This window comes from Polistes fuscatus, unplaced genomic scaffold (assembly GCF_010416935.1).
Source record: "Polistes fuscatus isolate 324 unplaced genomic scaffold, CU_Pfus_HIC Scaffold3, whole genome shotgun sequence".
NCBI lineage: Eukaryota > Metazoa > Arthropoda > Insecta > Hymenoptera > Vespidae > Polistes > Polistes fuscatus.
The window spans coordinates 14,360,514-14,376,296 of NW_025113107.1; the positions used below are offsets into that span (position 1 = coordinate 14,360,514).

Below are 15,783 nucleotides of genomic sequence, written 5' to 3' on the forward strand. Positions count from 1 at the left end.
TATATATTATAATAGTAAAAACTCAAATACAAAGAGTCGATTAATCTTTTACTGCCTTTACAATAGATGCATGCACCATCGTATTTTGTAAAAACAAACATGGTACAATTTTCAGTATTTTAACATCTCGTTAATCTCGTGCTTCGTGCGCAACCATTACAGTTGGAAATATATAATGCATGTTTTTTTAAGCAACTAGTTAAGTGAAAATTGGTAAATAATAACTATGTCATATTATTAAGAGCATAAGCTTTTTTTATATACGATCATGACAGAAATGATTTTTTAATGTTAAACTTTAATCCATCATTTATATTCCCCCACACAAACCTCAAGAAGAAATATAAAATTGAACAATTTTAATATTTATTATATGATGACGTTAATGTGCTGAGTGTATGTGACATGAGCGGTATGGGATATATTGAAAACTATTTATTATTTATTTTATATCGTCTGTCTGTCTGTCTGTCTCTCTTTCTCTTTCTTTCTTAATATCAGAAGTATTTAAAAGGATATACTTTGTACAATGTCTACTTCATATTATTATAAATTGTAAAAATACACATAATTATTTATATCAGTCTCTTTATATATTTTTATATATAAAAATTTAAAACTTAAATTAATTATATATATATATATATATATACAATAAGTATTTTTATTTTATTCATACCTTTTAATGTAAAAAGCTGTAATATATTATAATATAACTAATTCCTATACGTGACATTCTAATTAATTATTCATCGGAGTATGTACAATATGGAATAAATTTCGATACAAAGTTAATTTGTATGCGGAACGACTATAAACGCTATATGCGTAAATATCATACTTTATTTAAGAAGATCAGCCTAATAATCGTGAAAAAATTCATTTTACAAGATTGGAACAAAATAATCAATGTAATTTTATTATGCGTGTTATTACATCATCTCTAACGATTAAATACTTCAAACAAAAATTATATATTACACAATGCAATTATTTTTATGTATTAAACATAAAAAAAGATTATAATTAAGTGTATGTTTTTTAATCATTTTTTGTACATAAAATCGAAAATAACGAAATAACTTAGCGTTTTATTTATTTTTTATTAGCATTTTTCCTAGTATTTTAAGAATACCTCAAGGATAAAGTTTTTCTTTTTTTTATCGTTTACAACTATTTACAACAAACAAAAAATATACACATTTCGCGATAAATAAATATGTATGCATGAGCACGTAATATATCAATGCAAGTATCTTTAAAATAAATTCTCCAAAATATGTTTACTACGCTGACATATACCAAAACGAGAAAAATACATTTTTGAAATATTTAAATAAATTATTTACTTATCTTATTTTTATTCTACGAATTCTCTTCATTTTTTATTTTCTATATATACGCATTTTTGAAATATGTATGTTAAATGTATCCACAAAGAAAATAATAGATTAATGTTATTATTTATTTATTTACTCGTTATCACATATATATATATATATATTTGGATTTAATAGTAATTTTTTTTTTACAATTCAAGCTTTAAACCCTCAGTATGGCAATAGGGAGGATTGGCTTCAACTGGTACATAAAAGGAACCTCTATTTGCGTACTTCTTTGCATTTAAACCAACGCACACACAAGTTTCTTTTGTGCACTGCGAAAAAGGACTTACATCCCTAAAAATTAAAGAAATTTTTTTACATATCTTAACATAAAATGATAATAACATACATGTATATATCGCAATGACAGCTGTTATCAGAAAATAAGTGCCAAAACATAGGAATCTATTTCAAAAAAACAAACTTGACTTTTAAATCTCGGAAGTGACTAAACCTAGCAAAAAAAAAAAACTGACGTCATATTATACTCCCAAATTTTTCATGCATCTTTTGTTTCATAAACATTTCTGCTACTATCATACTTTCGGAGCTATCTTGGTGGCAAAAATTAGTGAATCACCATGTATAACGATCATTTTACTTGCTTTCTATTACAGAATCTATAATAAAACATGCAACATTTGATAGAATACAAAATACTTGCCAATAAGTAGTCCACGGCGTTCCAATTAAACAACATTCACGTTTTACGCATTCAGTAAAGTATTCTACGGCTCTTGCATGAGAACAGGATTCGTCTGCAAAGGTAAAAATTAATCGACTTTTGTATTATTTTGATATATCATTGTTTGAAAATTATTAATAAATATTAAACCTTTGCATCAATAAAATAAAATATATAGGTACGTACCAATACCGCATCCAGGCTGATGTTTTCCATAATTTATATAGAAATCAACGGTACCGAGTAACGTCATTGTTCCTTTTAGTTCCGATGTGTGTAAAATTTGAACATATTCAGCGTCCGTTTCACAAATTCTATCCGAACATTGATTCCATCTGAAGAGAGGTCCAGCTGGATCAAGCCCGATAATTTCACTGTACTTTCCTAAATTTAATTTTTGAACTTGTTTTCCTGCAAAACCAGAAACCTGTGCGCCCAAACTGTGCCCAATTACTCTTATATTTGACATCGGCACTTTATATTTATTTACCAACATCTTGGTAAATCTATCCAATGGAATAAAATATATATATTACATGTTGATAATATTAAAGAATACAATTTTGGAATATGATTATTGTCACTTACTCAGCAACATATTTGCCAACGAGACGTGTATTTTCAACAGCTTTGGGATAAGCAAGGTACTCGATAAACGGAGCTCCACCATCGCAAGCACCCTTCTTCCAATCGAACGAGATTACAAAAAAGTTATCCTGATAATAATTTGTAATTTTTTATTAGTGAAAAACGTTTTGATAATCCCACTTTTTATGTTCATACTTTTTCTACTAAAGCTCTGCTCAAGTTATACAAAATTGTATCGTTTGGAGTTGAAAGGAAACCATGTATAAGAAATGTAACTGGACGCGATATTTGAGCTTCTTTAAATGGATCGTAGCTCGTTAAATTCCGTTCCAAAATATAAACACCGTATGGATATTCCCTAAATTATATGGTTAGTTGATAATTGAATAATGTCTATTAAAATAAGAACAAATAATCGTTTGATTGTTACCTTGTGTATAAGATAAATCCAACCTTATTAATGTTAAAGTTACAATTTGGAATCAAGCTTTTTGATTGTAACGAATTATTTTCTGGTAACGACGAATTACCTACGAAAATGATCTTTCAAAATATTGTACACATGTATATATAAATTTTGAAATGAAATGAAATTAAATTCGTTTGATAAAAATGAAAGATTGTTTACCAGCCGCGTTGCAATAATTTAACACTTGTACGAAACATATTAACAATATCAAGTATTTTAGATTCATCTTTTTCGATTTTGATCACCTGTAAATACGGAAATGCATACGTAAAAAATACGAAAAATCTTGACTTTGGAATACTGGCAAGGGAAATAACTCTATTTCTATTTATATTATTCAAAAGCGCTGTAACTGAAATATTATATTTGAGATAAGAAAAATTTGGTTAATGCATTTGTATAAAATATATAAGTATCGTAATAAATATCAAAATGTTGACAAAAAAAACAAGAAGGAAGTGGATGTTATCTAATGACATAACTTTTTCTATTCGAATATGCAAAAATGTCCTTACGTTTATCGGCAAAAATTTACATTTTTTTTATAAATACACTTCCTAGACGAGTCATTCTTCGTAAATTTAAAATCGTTTTAAATTGTTTATTTTCCGTGCTTATTTACATTAAAAATTTTCTCTTTTTACCTTTATACAAGATGCATTTTATTGATATTATTAATTCAAGCGAAAAAATAAATATACTAAAATGCAACATTTTCTTTTGTTTCTATTTGATTAACTTTAATTAATTTAAATTAGGTCTGCAATAAAATACTTCAGATATTCTAACTGATAAGGAAACTGTTTGTTTTTACACTGTTATGTAAATATTACATTGTTATTGCCAGAATTCATTCGCGTATAAATTTCAAGCAAAAAAAAAAAACATACTTAAAAAAATATAATATAAACTTACAATGTTAATATTATTTCTGTAAGTATTGTATAATATAATGATTATAATTAATCAAGTATTTCATATAATCAAGTGTTCAAATACGTGAGAGCCACTGTATATAATTAATTTATTTATCTGTTAATAAATATGCATTTCGATGTATAACAACTCTTTTTATAATTCAATTTTAAGGCCTTTTTTATAACAATATGGAGGTAAATAGGCAGTTGCTGCATAAAATGAGCCTCTAGCAGGATAATTCTTTGCGTTCAACCCGACGCAAACGCAAGTTTCTTTTGTGCATTTAGAAAGTTGTAAAGGTTTGCTAAAAATTACAAGAATTTTTCATTATAAAATCAATAGAAATAAATCCTTAAATATTAAAGATTATTAAATACCTCCAATAACTAGTCCATGGTGTCCCAATTAAACAACAATCGTGTTTGATGCATTGCGTAAAATATACCACGGCTTTTATATGAGAGCAGATTGGTTCTACAAATGATTATTAAACAAAAATTATTAATAAAAGCGAGCATATATCTTCTATAAATATTTTTATTTAAATTTTGATCAAATACCTTTCAAACATATAGGTTGACCTTCTCCATAATTCACGTAGAAATCAACGGTACCAATCTCTTTGTATGTTCCGTACATGGTCGATGTATGCAATACTTGAACATATTCTGCGTCTGTTTCGCATAATCTATCTGGACACTCATTTGTTCTAAAAGATGGCCCAGCAGGATCAAGACCGACAATTTCGCTATATTTTCCTAAATTTAAATTTTGAACTTCTTTTCCCGCAAAACCTGCGATTTGTGCACCCAAACTGTGCCCGATCAATCGTATATTTGACATCGGCACTTTTTTTTCTTCTACGAGTATCTTAGTAATCCTATAAAAATAAATCAACAACAATAATATATATATTGTGTATTAACATTAATAAAACAATGAAATTTTGCGACACATTTTTCGCTACTCACTCAGATATATATTTTCCAACCATACGGGTGTTTCTGACGGCTTGAGGATAACCAACTAAATTCAAAAAACTAGATAAACCGTTACAAGCACCCTTCTTCCAATCAATCCCGATTACAAGAAAATTATCCTGAAAATAATATATATTGTAATAAATTAATCGAATAAATACACTTTTCTCCTAGTAAATGTTTTATTATTCTTATTCTTTGCAATTATAAAAACTTACTTTTTCTATCAAAGCTTGTGCCATGTCTACGAAGTTATCTTCACTCATGGTTGAAATAAAACCATGTATGAGAAATACAACTTGATGGGATATTTGAGCTTGATTAAATAATTCGTAACTTGTTAAATTCCATTTCGTGAGAATAGTGATATCTTCTTTATCCCTAAAATATACAATTGTTATTTCATTGTTAAATTATATTTTTGTTTAAATTCTCGTTACATTTTCTATAGAAAATATAATCGCTTAGATATGGAATAAAATCAATAAATAATCGTTTGATTATTACCTTGCGTAGACGTAAAGCAAAACATCATTTTCATGAAAAGTGCAATCAGGAGTCATGTTCACCCTTTCCAGCGTAACATTTTTTCCTAATATCGAATAATATAATTGTAAGAAAATAATGAATCTTTATATTTTTCAATTTTTATAAATTATACATTTAATTGTATACACGTTTATCATTTAGTAAAAAAAAATGAAATTTAAATTCGATCACAATTTTTATTTTTCAAAATACAAAATGGTTTACCATCTGCATAGGAATCGTGCAGCATTCCCACAAAACATATGAATAATATCGAATATTTCAAATTCATCCTTTCTGATTATTTTTTTTTTTCACTGTAGAAACAAAATCATACCGATTTTAAAATAGTTCAAACGCAAATAATTTCTCATACTATTTATACTATTGAAATGCAATAAAAAAATAAATATTATTAAAGATAAGACAAATTTCGTTTATATATTTTCCAAAAATATTAAAATAACGTGCAGCGAGAGAGAGAGAGACTAGAAATTATCAAACGAAATAATTTTTTACACTCGGAAATGTCCTAGAGTTTATGCATGTTCAAAAAGAAACAACGTTTATACTTTTATTGATAATAATTTACATTTATCACGTAAATTCAAAGTCGTTCGAAATGTTTTATTAGTTAAACGTGTCCTAAACGAAACATGAGATATATAATAGTATATCAAATGTATAAAAAAAATCTATTTGACTGTTCATTTATTCATTTAATATTCATTAATAGATACATTTTCGTGTACTTTTGTTTATAATTAAAGTTTAATGCCCTCGTTATGGCAATAAGGTGCATTTGCTTCAACCGGTGCATAAAATGCACCTTTAGAAGGATAACTTTTTGCGTTCAATCCAACGCAAACACAGGTGTCTCTTTTGCATTGAGAAATTGGTTTTGGAGTGCTAAAAATAAAGAAGATTTATAGTTATATTATTAAATAAAGCAACAATAATAATGTGTATAGAATAAATATATACTGATCATTTTACATTGTTCCCTAACGGAATCAACATTACTAATTGTAGAAAATTGAATAATGTAAAATACCTCAAATAACTATTCCATGGTGTTCCAATTAAACAACATTCTTGTTTTATGCACTCGGTCAGGTATTTCACGGCTTTCGTATGAGAACAGGATGGGTCTCCTAATGTAAAAATTATTAAAAAATAATAACTAATAATAACTCCGAAATCATATAACAAAACGTTGGATATAATCGATTTTTCATTTTAATAGAAAAATATTACCATTGCAACCAGGTTGATGTTTTCCATAATTCACGTAGAAATCAACTGTACCAACATTATAATATACTCCTAATATGATCGATGTGTGTATAGCTTGAACATATTCTGCGTCTGTTTCGCAAAGTCTGTCCGGACATTTATTTCTATGAAAATACGGTCCAGCAGGATCAAGCCCGATAATTTCCTTATATTTTCCTAATTTTAACTTTTGAACTTCTTTTCCAGCAAAACCTGAAGTATGGGCACCCAAACTATGACCGATCAATCGTATATTTGACATCGGCACTTTATATCTTTCTACGAGTATTTTTGTAAAACTGTAGAATAAATTAGTGTATGATCAAATAAATATATTAAAATAAAAGTATTTGTGAAGCTTATATAAAATTTAGTAATATATGTTTTATGCTACTTACTCAGCTACAAATTTTCCAACGTGACGTGTGTTACCAACGGCTTCGGAATAACCCAAAGCATCCTTCGTTGAAGCAAAACCATTGCAAGCACCCTTCTTCCAGTCGACCGACATTACCAGAAAATTATCCTGAAAATAATATTATAATTCGTTCATCGCGAGAATACTTTTTTCCAACAAAAAATTTCTTTTTTAATCATACTTCGAACCGAATTATGAAATCTTACTTTTTCTATCAAAGCTTTAGCCATTGCAACGAAATTTTCATTATTCCCAGTTGAAAGGAAACCATGTATAAGAAATGCAACTTGATGTGATATTGTAGGCTTTTTAAACAGATCGTAATTCGTTAAAGTTTCTTTCTTAAGCATAATACCATCTCGCATATCCCTAAAGTATACCAGTTTTTATTTCATAACTAGTAATATTTTTTGACAAATTTTACTTACATTTTCTTGAAAAATAATCAACAAAATCGCGTACGCATATAGAATCGAAATTATTACCTTGAATAAACATAAAATACAATATCTTTCTCATTAAAAGTACATTCCGCAAGCATGCCTCTATCCAAGGTACCATTTCTCAGTGTCCTCAAATCTGTCCAAAAATCAAATAAAATTCATTCTAACGGGATCTCTCGATTAATTTGTATAAAATGTAAAGTAATTTACCAGCCGCGTAGCAATTATTTACCACTCCGATAAAACATATGAATAATATCGAATATATTAAATTCATCTTTTCGAATTTTTTTTGTTATTTATACTGTAGAAACAAAATCATACCGATTTTAAAATAGTTCAAATGCAAATAATTTCTCATACTATTTATACTATTGAAATGCAATAAAAAAATATATATTATTAAAGATAAGACCAAAAATTCAGTGTTTTTATATAATTTGTATAAATATTAAAATAACGTGCAGCGAGTATAGATATTATCAAACGAAATAACTTTTTACATTCGGATATGTCCTAGAGTTTATGCATGTTCAAAAAGAAACAACGTTCATACTTTTATTGATAATAATTTACATTTATCACGTAAATTCAAAGTCGTTCGAAATGTTTTATTAGTTAAACGTGTCCTAAGCGAAACATAAGATATATAATAGTATATCAAATGTATAAAAAAAATCTATTTGACTGTTCATTTATTCATTTAATATTCATTAATAGATACATTTTCGTGTACTTTTGTTTATAATTAAATTTTAATGCCCTCGTTATGGCAATAAGGTGCATTTGCTTCAACCGGTACATAAAATGTACCTTTAGCAGGATAACTTTTTGCGTTCAATCCAACGCAAACACAGGTGTCTCTTTTGCAATCCCTAAGAGGTTCCCCTACACTGAAAATAAAAAGGATTTTTTAATAAATCGTTATATAAAACAATAAAAATATTTAAATTCAATCGACATAAAAAAAGAAACTTGATAATATTGAAGAATATTAAATACCTCCAATAACTAGTCCATGGTGTTCCAATTAAACAACATTCTTGTTTTATGCACTCGGTCAGGTATTTCACGGCTTTCGTATGAGAACAGGATGGATCTGTCAATGTAAAAATTATTTCAAAACTATTGCATTATTTTTATCGCAATGTATAAACATTTGTAACAAAAAAAAATGATTACTTCAAATGTTCATTCAATGAACTTATAATTTAATATATACGTACCAAGAGTACAACCTGGTTGATGACTTCCATAATTCATATAAAAGTCAACGGTACCAATCTCCGAATATTTTCCTAATACAGCTGACGTATGAAAAACTTGAACATATTGCGCGTCTGTGTTGCACAATCTGTCTGCACATCCTTTCGTTCTAAAAGATGGCCCAGCAGGATCAAGACCGATAATTTCGCTATATTTTCCTAATTTTAAAATTTGAACTTCTTTTCCAGCAAAACCTGAAGTATGGGCACCCAAACTATGACCGATCAATCGTATATTTGTCATCGGCACTTTATAATTGTCTACGAGTTTCTTGGTAAATCTACGATAATAAATGAGAAAAATTATAATAATAATAATAATATTGAGAAAAGAATATAAATATTAATTAAACCACGAAGTTTAAATATATTTTTCTCGCTTTTTACTTAGCTACATATTTCCCAACAAGACGTGTATTTTGAACGGCTGTGGAATAACCAGCTAATCGGCCGAGATTGCCACGATTACCACAAGCACCCTTTCTCCAATCGGTCGATAATACGAGAAAATCATCCTAAAAGTTATCAATAATTTATTCATCAAGATGTAAATATTGTAATCATTCAATTTTAACATAATGAAGTTTTACTTTCTCTATCAAAGCTTTCGCCATTTCGTGGAAATTTTTATTATTTCCAGATGAGAGGAAACCATGTATAATGAATACAACTGGTTGCTTTATTTCTGATTTTGTAAATACTTCGAAAGTCGTCATGTTCCGTTCCGAAATAATAATACCATCTCGTTTTTGTCTAAAGTATATATAATATTTTTGTCAGAAAGTTTTTTTCTATAGAAATAATCAACAGTATTTCTTACATATTGAGTAAAAGTAATAAATAATCGTTTAATCATTTTACCTTGTATATACGAAGAACACAACATCCTCAGGATTGAAAGAACAATCAGGAATTAGGGTTCTTTCCAACGTGACATTTTTTTCTAACTTCGAATAATCTATGAAAATAATGAATCTTTACGTTTTTTCCAACAAAATTTATTATCTTTTCAATTGTACATTTGTATACATTTATCAAGTAAAAAATTCGTTCAAACGCGATCTAAATTAATTTTAAAAAATGCAAAGCAGTTTACCAGTTGCGTAACAATTATTTAACACTTCCAGAAAACATACAAATAATAACGAATATTTGAAATTCATCTTTTCTAATTTTCATTTATTGTAAAAACTAAAGCAAACTTATTCCGATTGAAGAATATTAACAATACAAATAAATCTAATACTATTTATACTATTCGGGTACATTAAAATAAAAATATTACGATTAAGATAAGTCTCATATTAGGTTTATTCATTTTTATAAAATATAGAAATAGTAAGTATCGAATAGATATCATATAACAATTGAATTTATTATATCTGAAAATGAGTCAGGGTTTGATCATAAAGAAAAAAATAGTATCGATATTTTTATCGGCAATAATTCATGTTTTTCTCGTAAATTCGCTTCCTTGTGAAGTGATTTTTCGTGAATTCAAAATCGTTTGGAATTTTTTATTAGCTGAACGTGTCTAACAATAAACCTGAAATTTTATTTTTACTCTATTACAATGTACAAATATTCTCGATATTATGTATTAAGAAAAATAAATACGCTCGTGTACCACGAATATAGACAAAAATGTATTTTATTTTAATTCAAATAACTGTACTTTTAATTTTTTTTTTATGTTTTTCATCTTCTGGATGCATAGGCGCCATGACTTGAACAGTAGAAGCTTCCTTATCCGAAATAATGAGAAGACAAAAAAAGTGTTCGGACGATGATTTTATAGCAATCACGTTTTTGATATAAAATTTATTCATTTCCGCTTATTTTTCGTTGTCACGCCTTTTACACTGTTATCTCCATATTACATTTTTATGATTAGAATTCGTTCGGTCGAACAGTGAACAATATACATGTAATACTAATAATGCCGATAGAAGAAAACTTATTGCATATATAAAGAAAAAAACATTTTGTGTCTAAATAATAGATCATCCAGATATAATAGTATTAGAATTCCAACGTGGAAAGATCTATCGCGATTTATAAATATATTCGAAATATCAAATGTAAAAACATTATAGCTAATTGAAAGTATTTGCTTTATTATCATTATTTTGTGCATAACTTGACGTTTTCATATCTACTGTCGTTTTATTTTTGGACAATTGAAAAGATATGCATTTGCTTGTAACCTATCATCATTATGTACTCATTAATGTTATCATATTTAAACGAGCAGTATACGCATGTACATTTGAAGATAAATGGACAATCGTACATTTGCATTAAATACGCAATTATATTGGTGCATACTCCCTTCAAAAAAATATTTTTTTGAAAAATGTATTTTGTAAGATATATGAAACAAAAATACATATTTAAATAATTTATGCGACTTCAAATTATAGCATCAACTCTCATAATTTGTTCATCTTTTATTTATAATAATATTTTTTACATATGTAGACAAAACGAAGATACAATAACTAATACAATAATATTATTATTTATGTAAATATATATATATATATACATATACAAATATTTCTATGTATATAATTTAATTACTTATTCGTTATTACATGTATTAACGTTTATAAAAACTTCCTTTTCTAATTAAAGCTTAACACCTTTGTTATAGCAATAGGGAGATTTAGCTCCAACTGGTACATAAAATGAGCCTCCAGCAGGATAATTCTTTGTGTTCAATCCAATACAAACGCAAGTTTTTTCTGTGCACTTTGAAAGAGGAGTCTTTTGGCTAAAAATCAAATTAATTTGTTGCATATATAATAATATAATATTTTCGATATATTTATATTATTTATAAACTAAACGCATGACGACCATTCCACTTTCATTCTATACAAAAATCAATATAAAAAATCACCATAATACTTACTAATAATACTGCCACGGTATACCAATTAAACAACATTTATGTTTTATACATTCGGTAAGGTATTCCACAGATATAGAATGAGAGCAAACCACATCTGTAAATGTAAAGATTATTAAAAAATTATATGTTCCATTTGTTAGTGAAATAACAAAGTGAATAATATAACAGACTTTTGTATTATTTTTGTTGCAATGTGTGAAAATTATTGACAAAAATGAATATTAAAAGCGAACGAATAGTTTCTTTTACATTAGATAATTTTATTTTAAATTCTTATCTTCATTCATTACACCTGTTATCTAATATATACGTACTAAGTTTGCAATGTGGTTGAGAATGTCCGGCATTTATATAGAAATCAATGTTTCCTAAACGCATGTCCGTTCCGATTAAGGTAGTTGTATGTAGAATTTGAACATATTCTGCATCTGTTTTGCAGAGTCTGTCCGAACATTTCTTGTTCGAGAATAAGGGCCCAGCGGGATCAAGCCCAGTAATTCGCTTATACTTTCCTAATTTTGAATTTTGAATTTCTTTCCCTGCAAAACCTGCAATGTGTGCGCCCAAACTGTGTCCAATTATTTGTATGTTTTGTATAGGCACCTCATAATTTTTTACGAGTATCTTGGTAATGCTATAGAAAGAACAAAAATAATATTAACATGTAATATAACGCAATTAATATGTTACATATGTAAGAATACATTATCGGGCAACAAGTACACACAATAAGATTCTTCTTTTCCACAAACTATTGTTGATAACATAATAGGGAAAAATACAAAATAAACAAAACAATTACGAAAAAGAAAGAATTAGTAGGGATAAAGACAACAATGTAATTCTCAATTTACACATATTTCTTTTTCAAGTGTTATATGAAAACAATAGTCGATCCATCTTTGACGCGTTATATATAGGATTCTACTATATTTAAATATTATATTTACTATAATATGTTTTCCGTTACTTACTTAGCAACATATTTGCCAACCTCATGCGTATGTTTAACGGCTTCAATATAACCAGGGTATCTAAGAATAGGTAAGCCGCCATCACAAGCCCCCTGTTTCCAATCGATTGAGATTATAAGTACATCCTCCTTAAAATGATATATATTATAATAAATTCGTCAAAAGTACTTCTTTTTTCGTAATAAATGTTTGAATAATCATACTTTTTTTAACATAGCGTGTGCCAAATTCTCGTAATTAGAATTATTTGGACTTGAAATAAAACCATGTATAAGGATTACAACTGGATGTATTAATTTATCTTTTCTAAATACGCCAGAACTCGTTAGATTCTTGGTCGTAAGATTAATACCATTTTTATCCTTCCTTAAAATGTACAATTATTCTATATATTTTTATTTGATACTCTAATAATAACGCTTAAAGAAAAGAAAAGGATATTGATCTATTATAGAAAATACCGATACGTTTTTAATCTAAATAATCATTAACATCATGCATAAATAATCTGTTAATCATTACCTTGTAAAAACAACAATCGAAAGCATATCAACACCAAAGTAACAATCTGGAATAATTTGCTTCTTTGATATACCATCTTTTGGAATTATTGATGGAAGCAACGAATCTTTTTTCGAATGGGATAAATTGTTTTTATGGGACGACGTATTATCTATGAAAATAATAAATTGATATTTTTAAAGTAATCTATTAACTTTTGAAAAATTTCTTAAATAAAATAAAATTCTAACATGAGATCAAAATGATTTTTAGAATATACAAGACAATTTACCATCTGCACAACAATTATGCAGTATTCCCACAAAACACGCAAATAATATCAAATATTGTAAAATCATCTTTTCTTATTTTTATTTACAGTTAAAAACAAAAACACATATCCCGAATCAAAAAAATTTTGGCAGGAAAAATATGTTTCCTATTACTATTTATACTATTCACAGAGACACTACAACTTAAACATTGCAATTAAGATAAGGACGTATATAGTTTATACATTTGTAAAAAATGTTTAAGTAATGGATATTGAGTACATATTATCTAACGACGAAATTTGAAATATCCAAATTGTGTTAATCATAAGCATTAAGTTTATCAGCAATAATTTGTTTTCCTCAACAAGTCATTACGTTGGAAAATTACTTCCGTGCATGATTACTCCACCATTAATATAAAATCGTTTGAAATTTATTATAAAAACTACGCATCTAAGTTATAAGAATATTACTTACAATTAGATTAACTTAAAATTAAATTTTGTTCGTTTCAAATTTTTAAGTAAATCTTGTACATTATTCTGGAGTAAATATTTCTTCGTTTATTTTTAACATTATCTTGCTAATTTATAAAACATTGTCTAACATATTTAATACATATTTTAACCATAATAATAAATATTCTTAATAAATATATATTAAATCTTATTATAATTAGTTTTTAAAAAAGGTTCATGCAATACTTTATGTAGCCTTTCTGCTTTTAAAAAACTGAACCCAGGACATAAAGCTAAAGTATTAGTCGACGCATTTACTATATCTTTTAATGTGCCAAACGTTGATAAAAGTGTTGTCGCATCTGTTTTGTTAACAGACCTAACTGTGGTAAAAGCATTGGCCAACTGAAAATTGACAGAAGGAAAATAAATAGCATATTTATGTCATACTATTGATAATAAATAAAAAAAAAAATCCAAATAAAAAAAACCATGAAACTATATTTACTTTTTGATAGGGAGCAGTTCCACTGCGGTCCATTATTATATCAGGCGGTTTGTTCTCATAAATTTTATAAGTTTCTATAATTTTTCCTGCATCCTCCACATTCCAAGCTAACATCAGCGTTAAATCAGCGAGGATACACATTCGTGTCAAATGTTTTAAGGCGTGATGTGGATCCGCAACATCTACCTGCATGTTTGACAAATTAATTATCGATATTAATGTAGAAACAAATAAAAAACATAGATCAAAGATATTTTAACCTGAACCAAGAGGACTCGAAGATTGTACGCATTGCCTAATGACTTAAGACGGTCATGAATGTAATCCGGATTCAATTGATGATATCTTATGGATAAAAAAAGAGCGCACGTAGTCCTTCCCATCACATAATCTGGTACAATGTCAGAATATTCCCAAGGTATATTGACTATAAATTTCAACAAAGGATTCCCTTTCTGTAAATATTGACATAATCCGTAATTACTTTTAATTATAAAATCATATAATGAAATTTCCTAGATAACCTTACTTGTTTTGGGCTGACAAGGATAGCATTAGACCGTACATTAATCTTCTTTGTCGATGGTCCTGCATTTTCTGTAAGATAATCAATGAAATGTGTGTATAAAATGAGATATTGTTGATGAAATGAGAAAAAATATTAGATTTACCGGGAAATTCATTAGCTTTTACTTGTTTGGATGGAAAAGTATTTTGGTCATTGGAACCCTCTCTTTTATTGTTCATTATTCAAAAAGATGCATATCGAAGCACATAAAGATCCTAATAGAACTTAATCCGTGTTTATTTCTTCGAATAGGAAAAACAATTTAAAATTGTCAAATTAGAAAAACAATAAGAAGACCGGTATGTTATTTGGGCACAGTAGCGCCACAAAATATAACCCTACGATGAAGCGAATTAAAGGAATATTTGTATCAAAATAGAAGAATGAAGCTAGGATTAGTCGTACGTGTACCCGTAGCCGCGTATGTGCTGTAACATTTGCTATGGGGGACCTTGAACCTTATTCGGCTAATTAAGACAAATATCTCTCTATCAAATTCGTATCGTAATGTTATTTTCCTCGTAAATTATCGAAAATTTCCAACTCTATTAAACATATGGGACCGGAATTTTCAAAACAAATTATTTCATGATTCGTTTGTTTTCAAATCGTCTACTTTATTTATTAA

General features: G+C 27.6%; 5 protein-coding genes and 1 pseudogene across 5 annotated transcripts; all 6 read right to left on the minus strand.

The window, feature by feature from the left end:
• Positions 1-1,528: 1,528 nt before the first annotated feature.
• LOC122519424 (phospholipase A1-like) lies at positions 1,529-3,697 on the minus strand. The gene is made up of 7 exons (XM_043638834.1): positions 3,680-3,697; positions 3,287-3,372; positions 2,854-3,016; positions 2,659-2,786; positions 2,257-2,576; positions 2,065-2,143; positions 1,529-1,679 (listed from the first exon to the last, which is right to left on the minus strand). The coding sequence occupies exons 1-7, from the start codon at positions 3,695-3,697 to the stop codon at positions 1,529-1,531; spliced, it is 945 nt and encodes a 314-aa protein (XP_043494769.1).
• Positions 3,698-4,198: 501 nt separating this feature from the next.
• LOC122519425 lies at positions 4,199-5,845 on the minus strand (annotated as a pseudogene).
• Positions 5,846-6,317: 472 nt separating this feature from the next.
• LOC122519733 (phospholipase A1) lies at positions 6,318-7,966 on the minus strand. The gene is made up of 7 exons (XM_043639400.1): positions 7,900-7,966; positions 7,732-7,825; positions 7,453-7,615; positions 7,227-7,354; positions 6,811-7,127; positions 6,608-6,704; positions 6,318-6,462 (listed from the first exon to the last, which is right to left on the minus strand). The coding sequence occupies exons 1-7, from the start codon at positions 7,964-7,966 to the stop codon at positions 6,318-6,320; spliced, it is 1,011 nt and encodes a 336-aa protein (XP_043495335.1).
• Positions 7,967-8,437: 471 nt separating this feature from the next.
• Positions 8,438-10,117, minus strand: LOC122519742 (phospholipase A1-like). The gene is made up of 7 exons (XM_043639409.1): positions 10,051-10,117; positions 9,816-9,912; positions 9,545-9,707; positions 9,342-9,469; positions 8,916-9,235; positions 8,692-8,788; positions 8,438-8,582 (listed from the first exon to the last, which is right to left on the minus strand). Exons 1-7 carry the CDS (start codon positions 10,115-10,117, stop codon positions 8,438-8,440), a joined length of 1,017 nt encoding a protein of 338 aa, XP_043495344.1.
• Positions 10,118-11,541: 1,424 nt separating this feature from the next.
• On the minus strand, positions 11,542-14,238 carry LOC122519166 (phospholipase A1-like). Its single transcript, XM_043638465.1, has 7 exons — positions 13,639-14,238; positions 13,368-13,518; positions 13,049-13,211; positions 12,846-12,973; positions 12,186-12,505; positions 11,872-11,965; positions 11,542-11,730 (listed from the first exon to the last, which is right to left on the minus strand). Exons 1-7 carry the CDS (start codon positions 13,703-13,705, stop codon positions 11,586-11,588), a joined length of 1,068 nt encoding a protein of 355 aa, XP_043494400.1. The 5' UTR covers positions 13,706-14,238; the 3' UTR covers positions 11,542-11,585.
• On the minus strand, positions 14,238-15,492 carry LOC122519168 (DNA excision repair protein ERCC-1). Its single transcript, XM_043638468.1, has 5 exons — positions 15,259-15,492; positions 15,117-15,184; positions 14,848-15,042; positions 14,588-14,773; positions 14,238-14,484 (listed from the first exon to the last, which is right to left on the minus strand). Exons 1-5 carry the CDS (start codon positions 15,332-15,334, stop codon positions 14,281-14,283), a joined length of 729 nt encoding a protein of 242 aa, XP_043494403.1. The 5' UTR covers positions 15,335-15,492; the 3' UTR covers positions 14,238-14,280.
• Positions 15,493-15,783: the final 291 nt, after the last annotated feature.

Coding starts and splice junctions, on each gene's coding strand:
- LOC122519168 (XM_043638468.1), bottom strand. CDS start 15,334: ATGAACAATAAAAGAGAGGGTTCCAATGACCAAAATACTTTTCCATCC. Junction 15,185..15,258: donor AAAAGCTAATGAATTTCCCG/GTAAATCTAATA, acceptor ATTATCTTACAG/AAAATGCAGGACCATCGACA. Junction 14,774..14,847: donor TTCGAGTCCTCTTGGTTCAG/GTTAAAATATCT, acceptor TCAAACATGCAG/GTAGATGTTGCGGATCCACA.
- LOC122519733 (XM_043639400.1), bottom strand. CDS start 7,966: ATGAATTTAATATATTCGATATTATTCATATGTTTTATCGGAGTGGTA. Junction 7,826..7,899: donor AAATAATTGCTACGCGGCTG/GTAAATTACTTT, acceptor ATTTTTGGACAG/ATTTGAGGACACTGAGAAAT. Junction 6,463..6,607: donor CCATGGAATAGTTATTTGAG/GTATTTTACATT, acceptor CTTTATTTTTAG/CACTCCAAAACCAATTTCTC.
- LOC122519742 (XM_043639409.1), bottom strand. CDS start 10,117: ATGAATTTCAAATATTCGTTATTATTTGTATGTTTTCTGGAAGTGTTA. Junction 9,470..9,544: donor CGAAAGCTTTGATAGAGAAA/GTAAAACTTCAT, acceptor GATAACTTTTAG/GATGATTTTCTCGTATTATC. Junction 8,583..8,691: donor CCATGGACTAGTTATTGGAG/GTATTTAATATT, acceptor TTTTATTTTCAG/TGTAGGGGAACCTCTTAGGG.
- LOC122519424 (XM_043638834.1), bottom strand. Junction 2,144..2,256: donor TCAGCCTGGATGCGGTATTG/GTACGTACCTAT, acceptor TTACCTTTGCAG/ACGAATCCTGTTCTCATGCA. Junction 1,680..2,064: donor TGTTGTTTAATTGGAACGCC/GTGGACTACTTA, acceptor TTTAATTTTTAG/GGATGTAAGTCCTTTTTCGC.
- LOC122519166 (XM_043638465.1), bottom strand. CDS start 13,705: ATGATTTTACAATATTTGATATTATTTGCGTGTTTTGTGGGAATACTG. Junction 13,519..13,638: donor GCATAATTGTTGTGCAGATG/GTAAATTGTCTT, acceptor TTATTTTCATAG/ATAATACGTCGTCCCATAAA. Junction 12,506..12,845: donor GTTGGCAAATATGTTGCTAA/GTAAGTAACGGA, acceptor TTCTTTCTATAG/CATTACCAAGATACTCGTAA.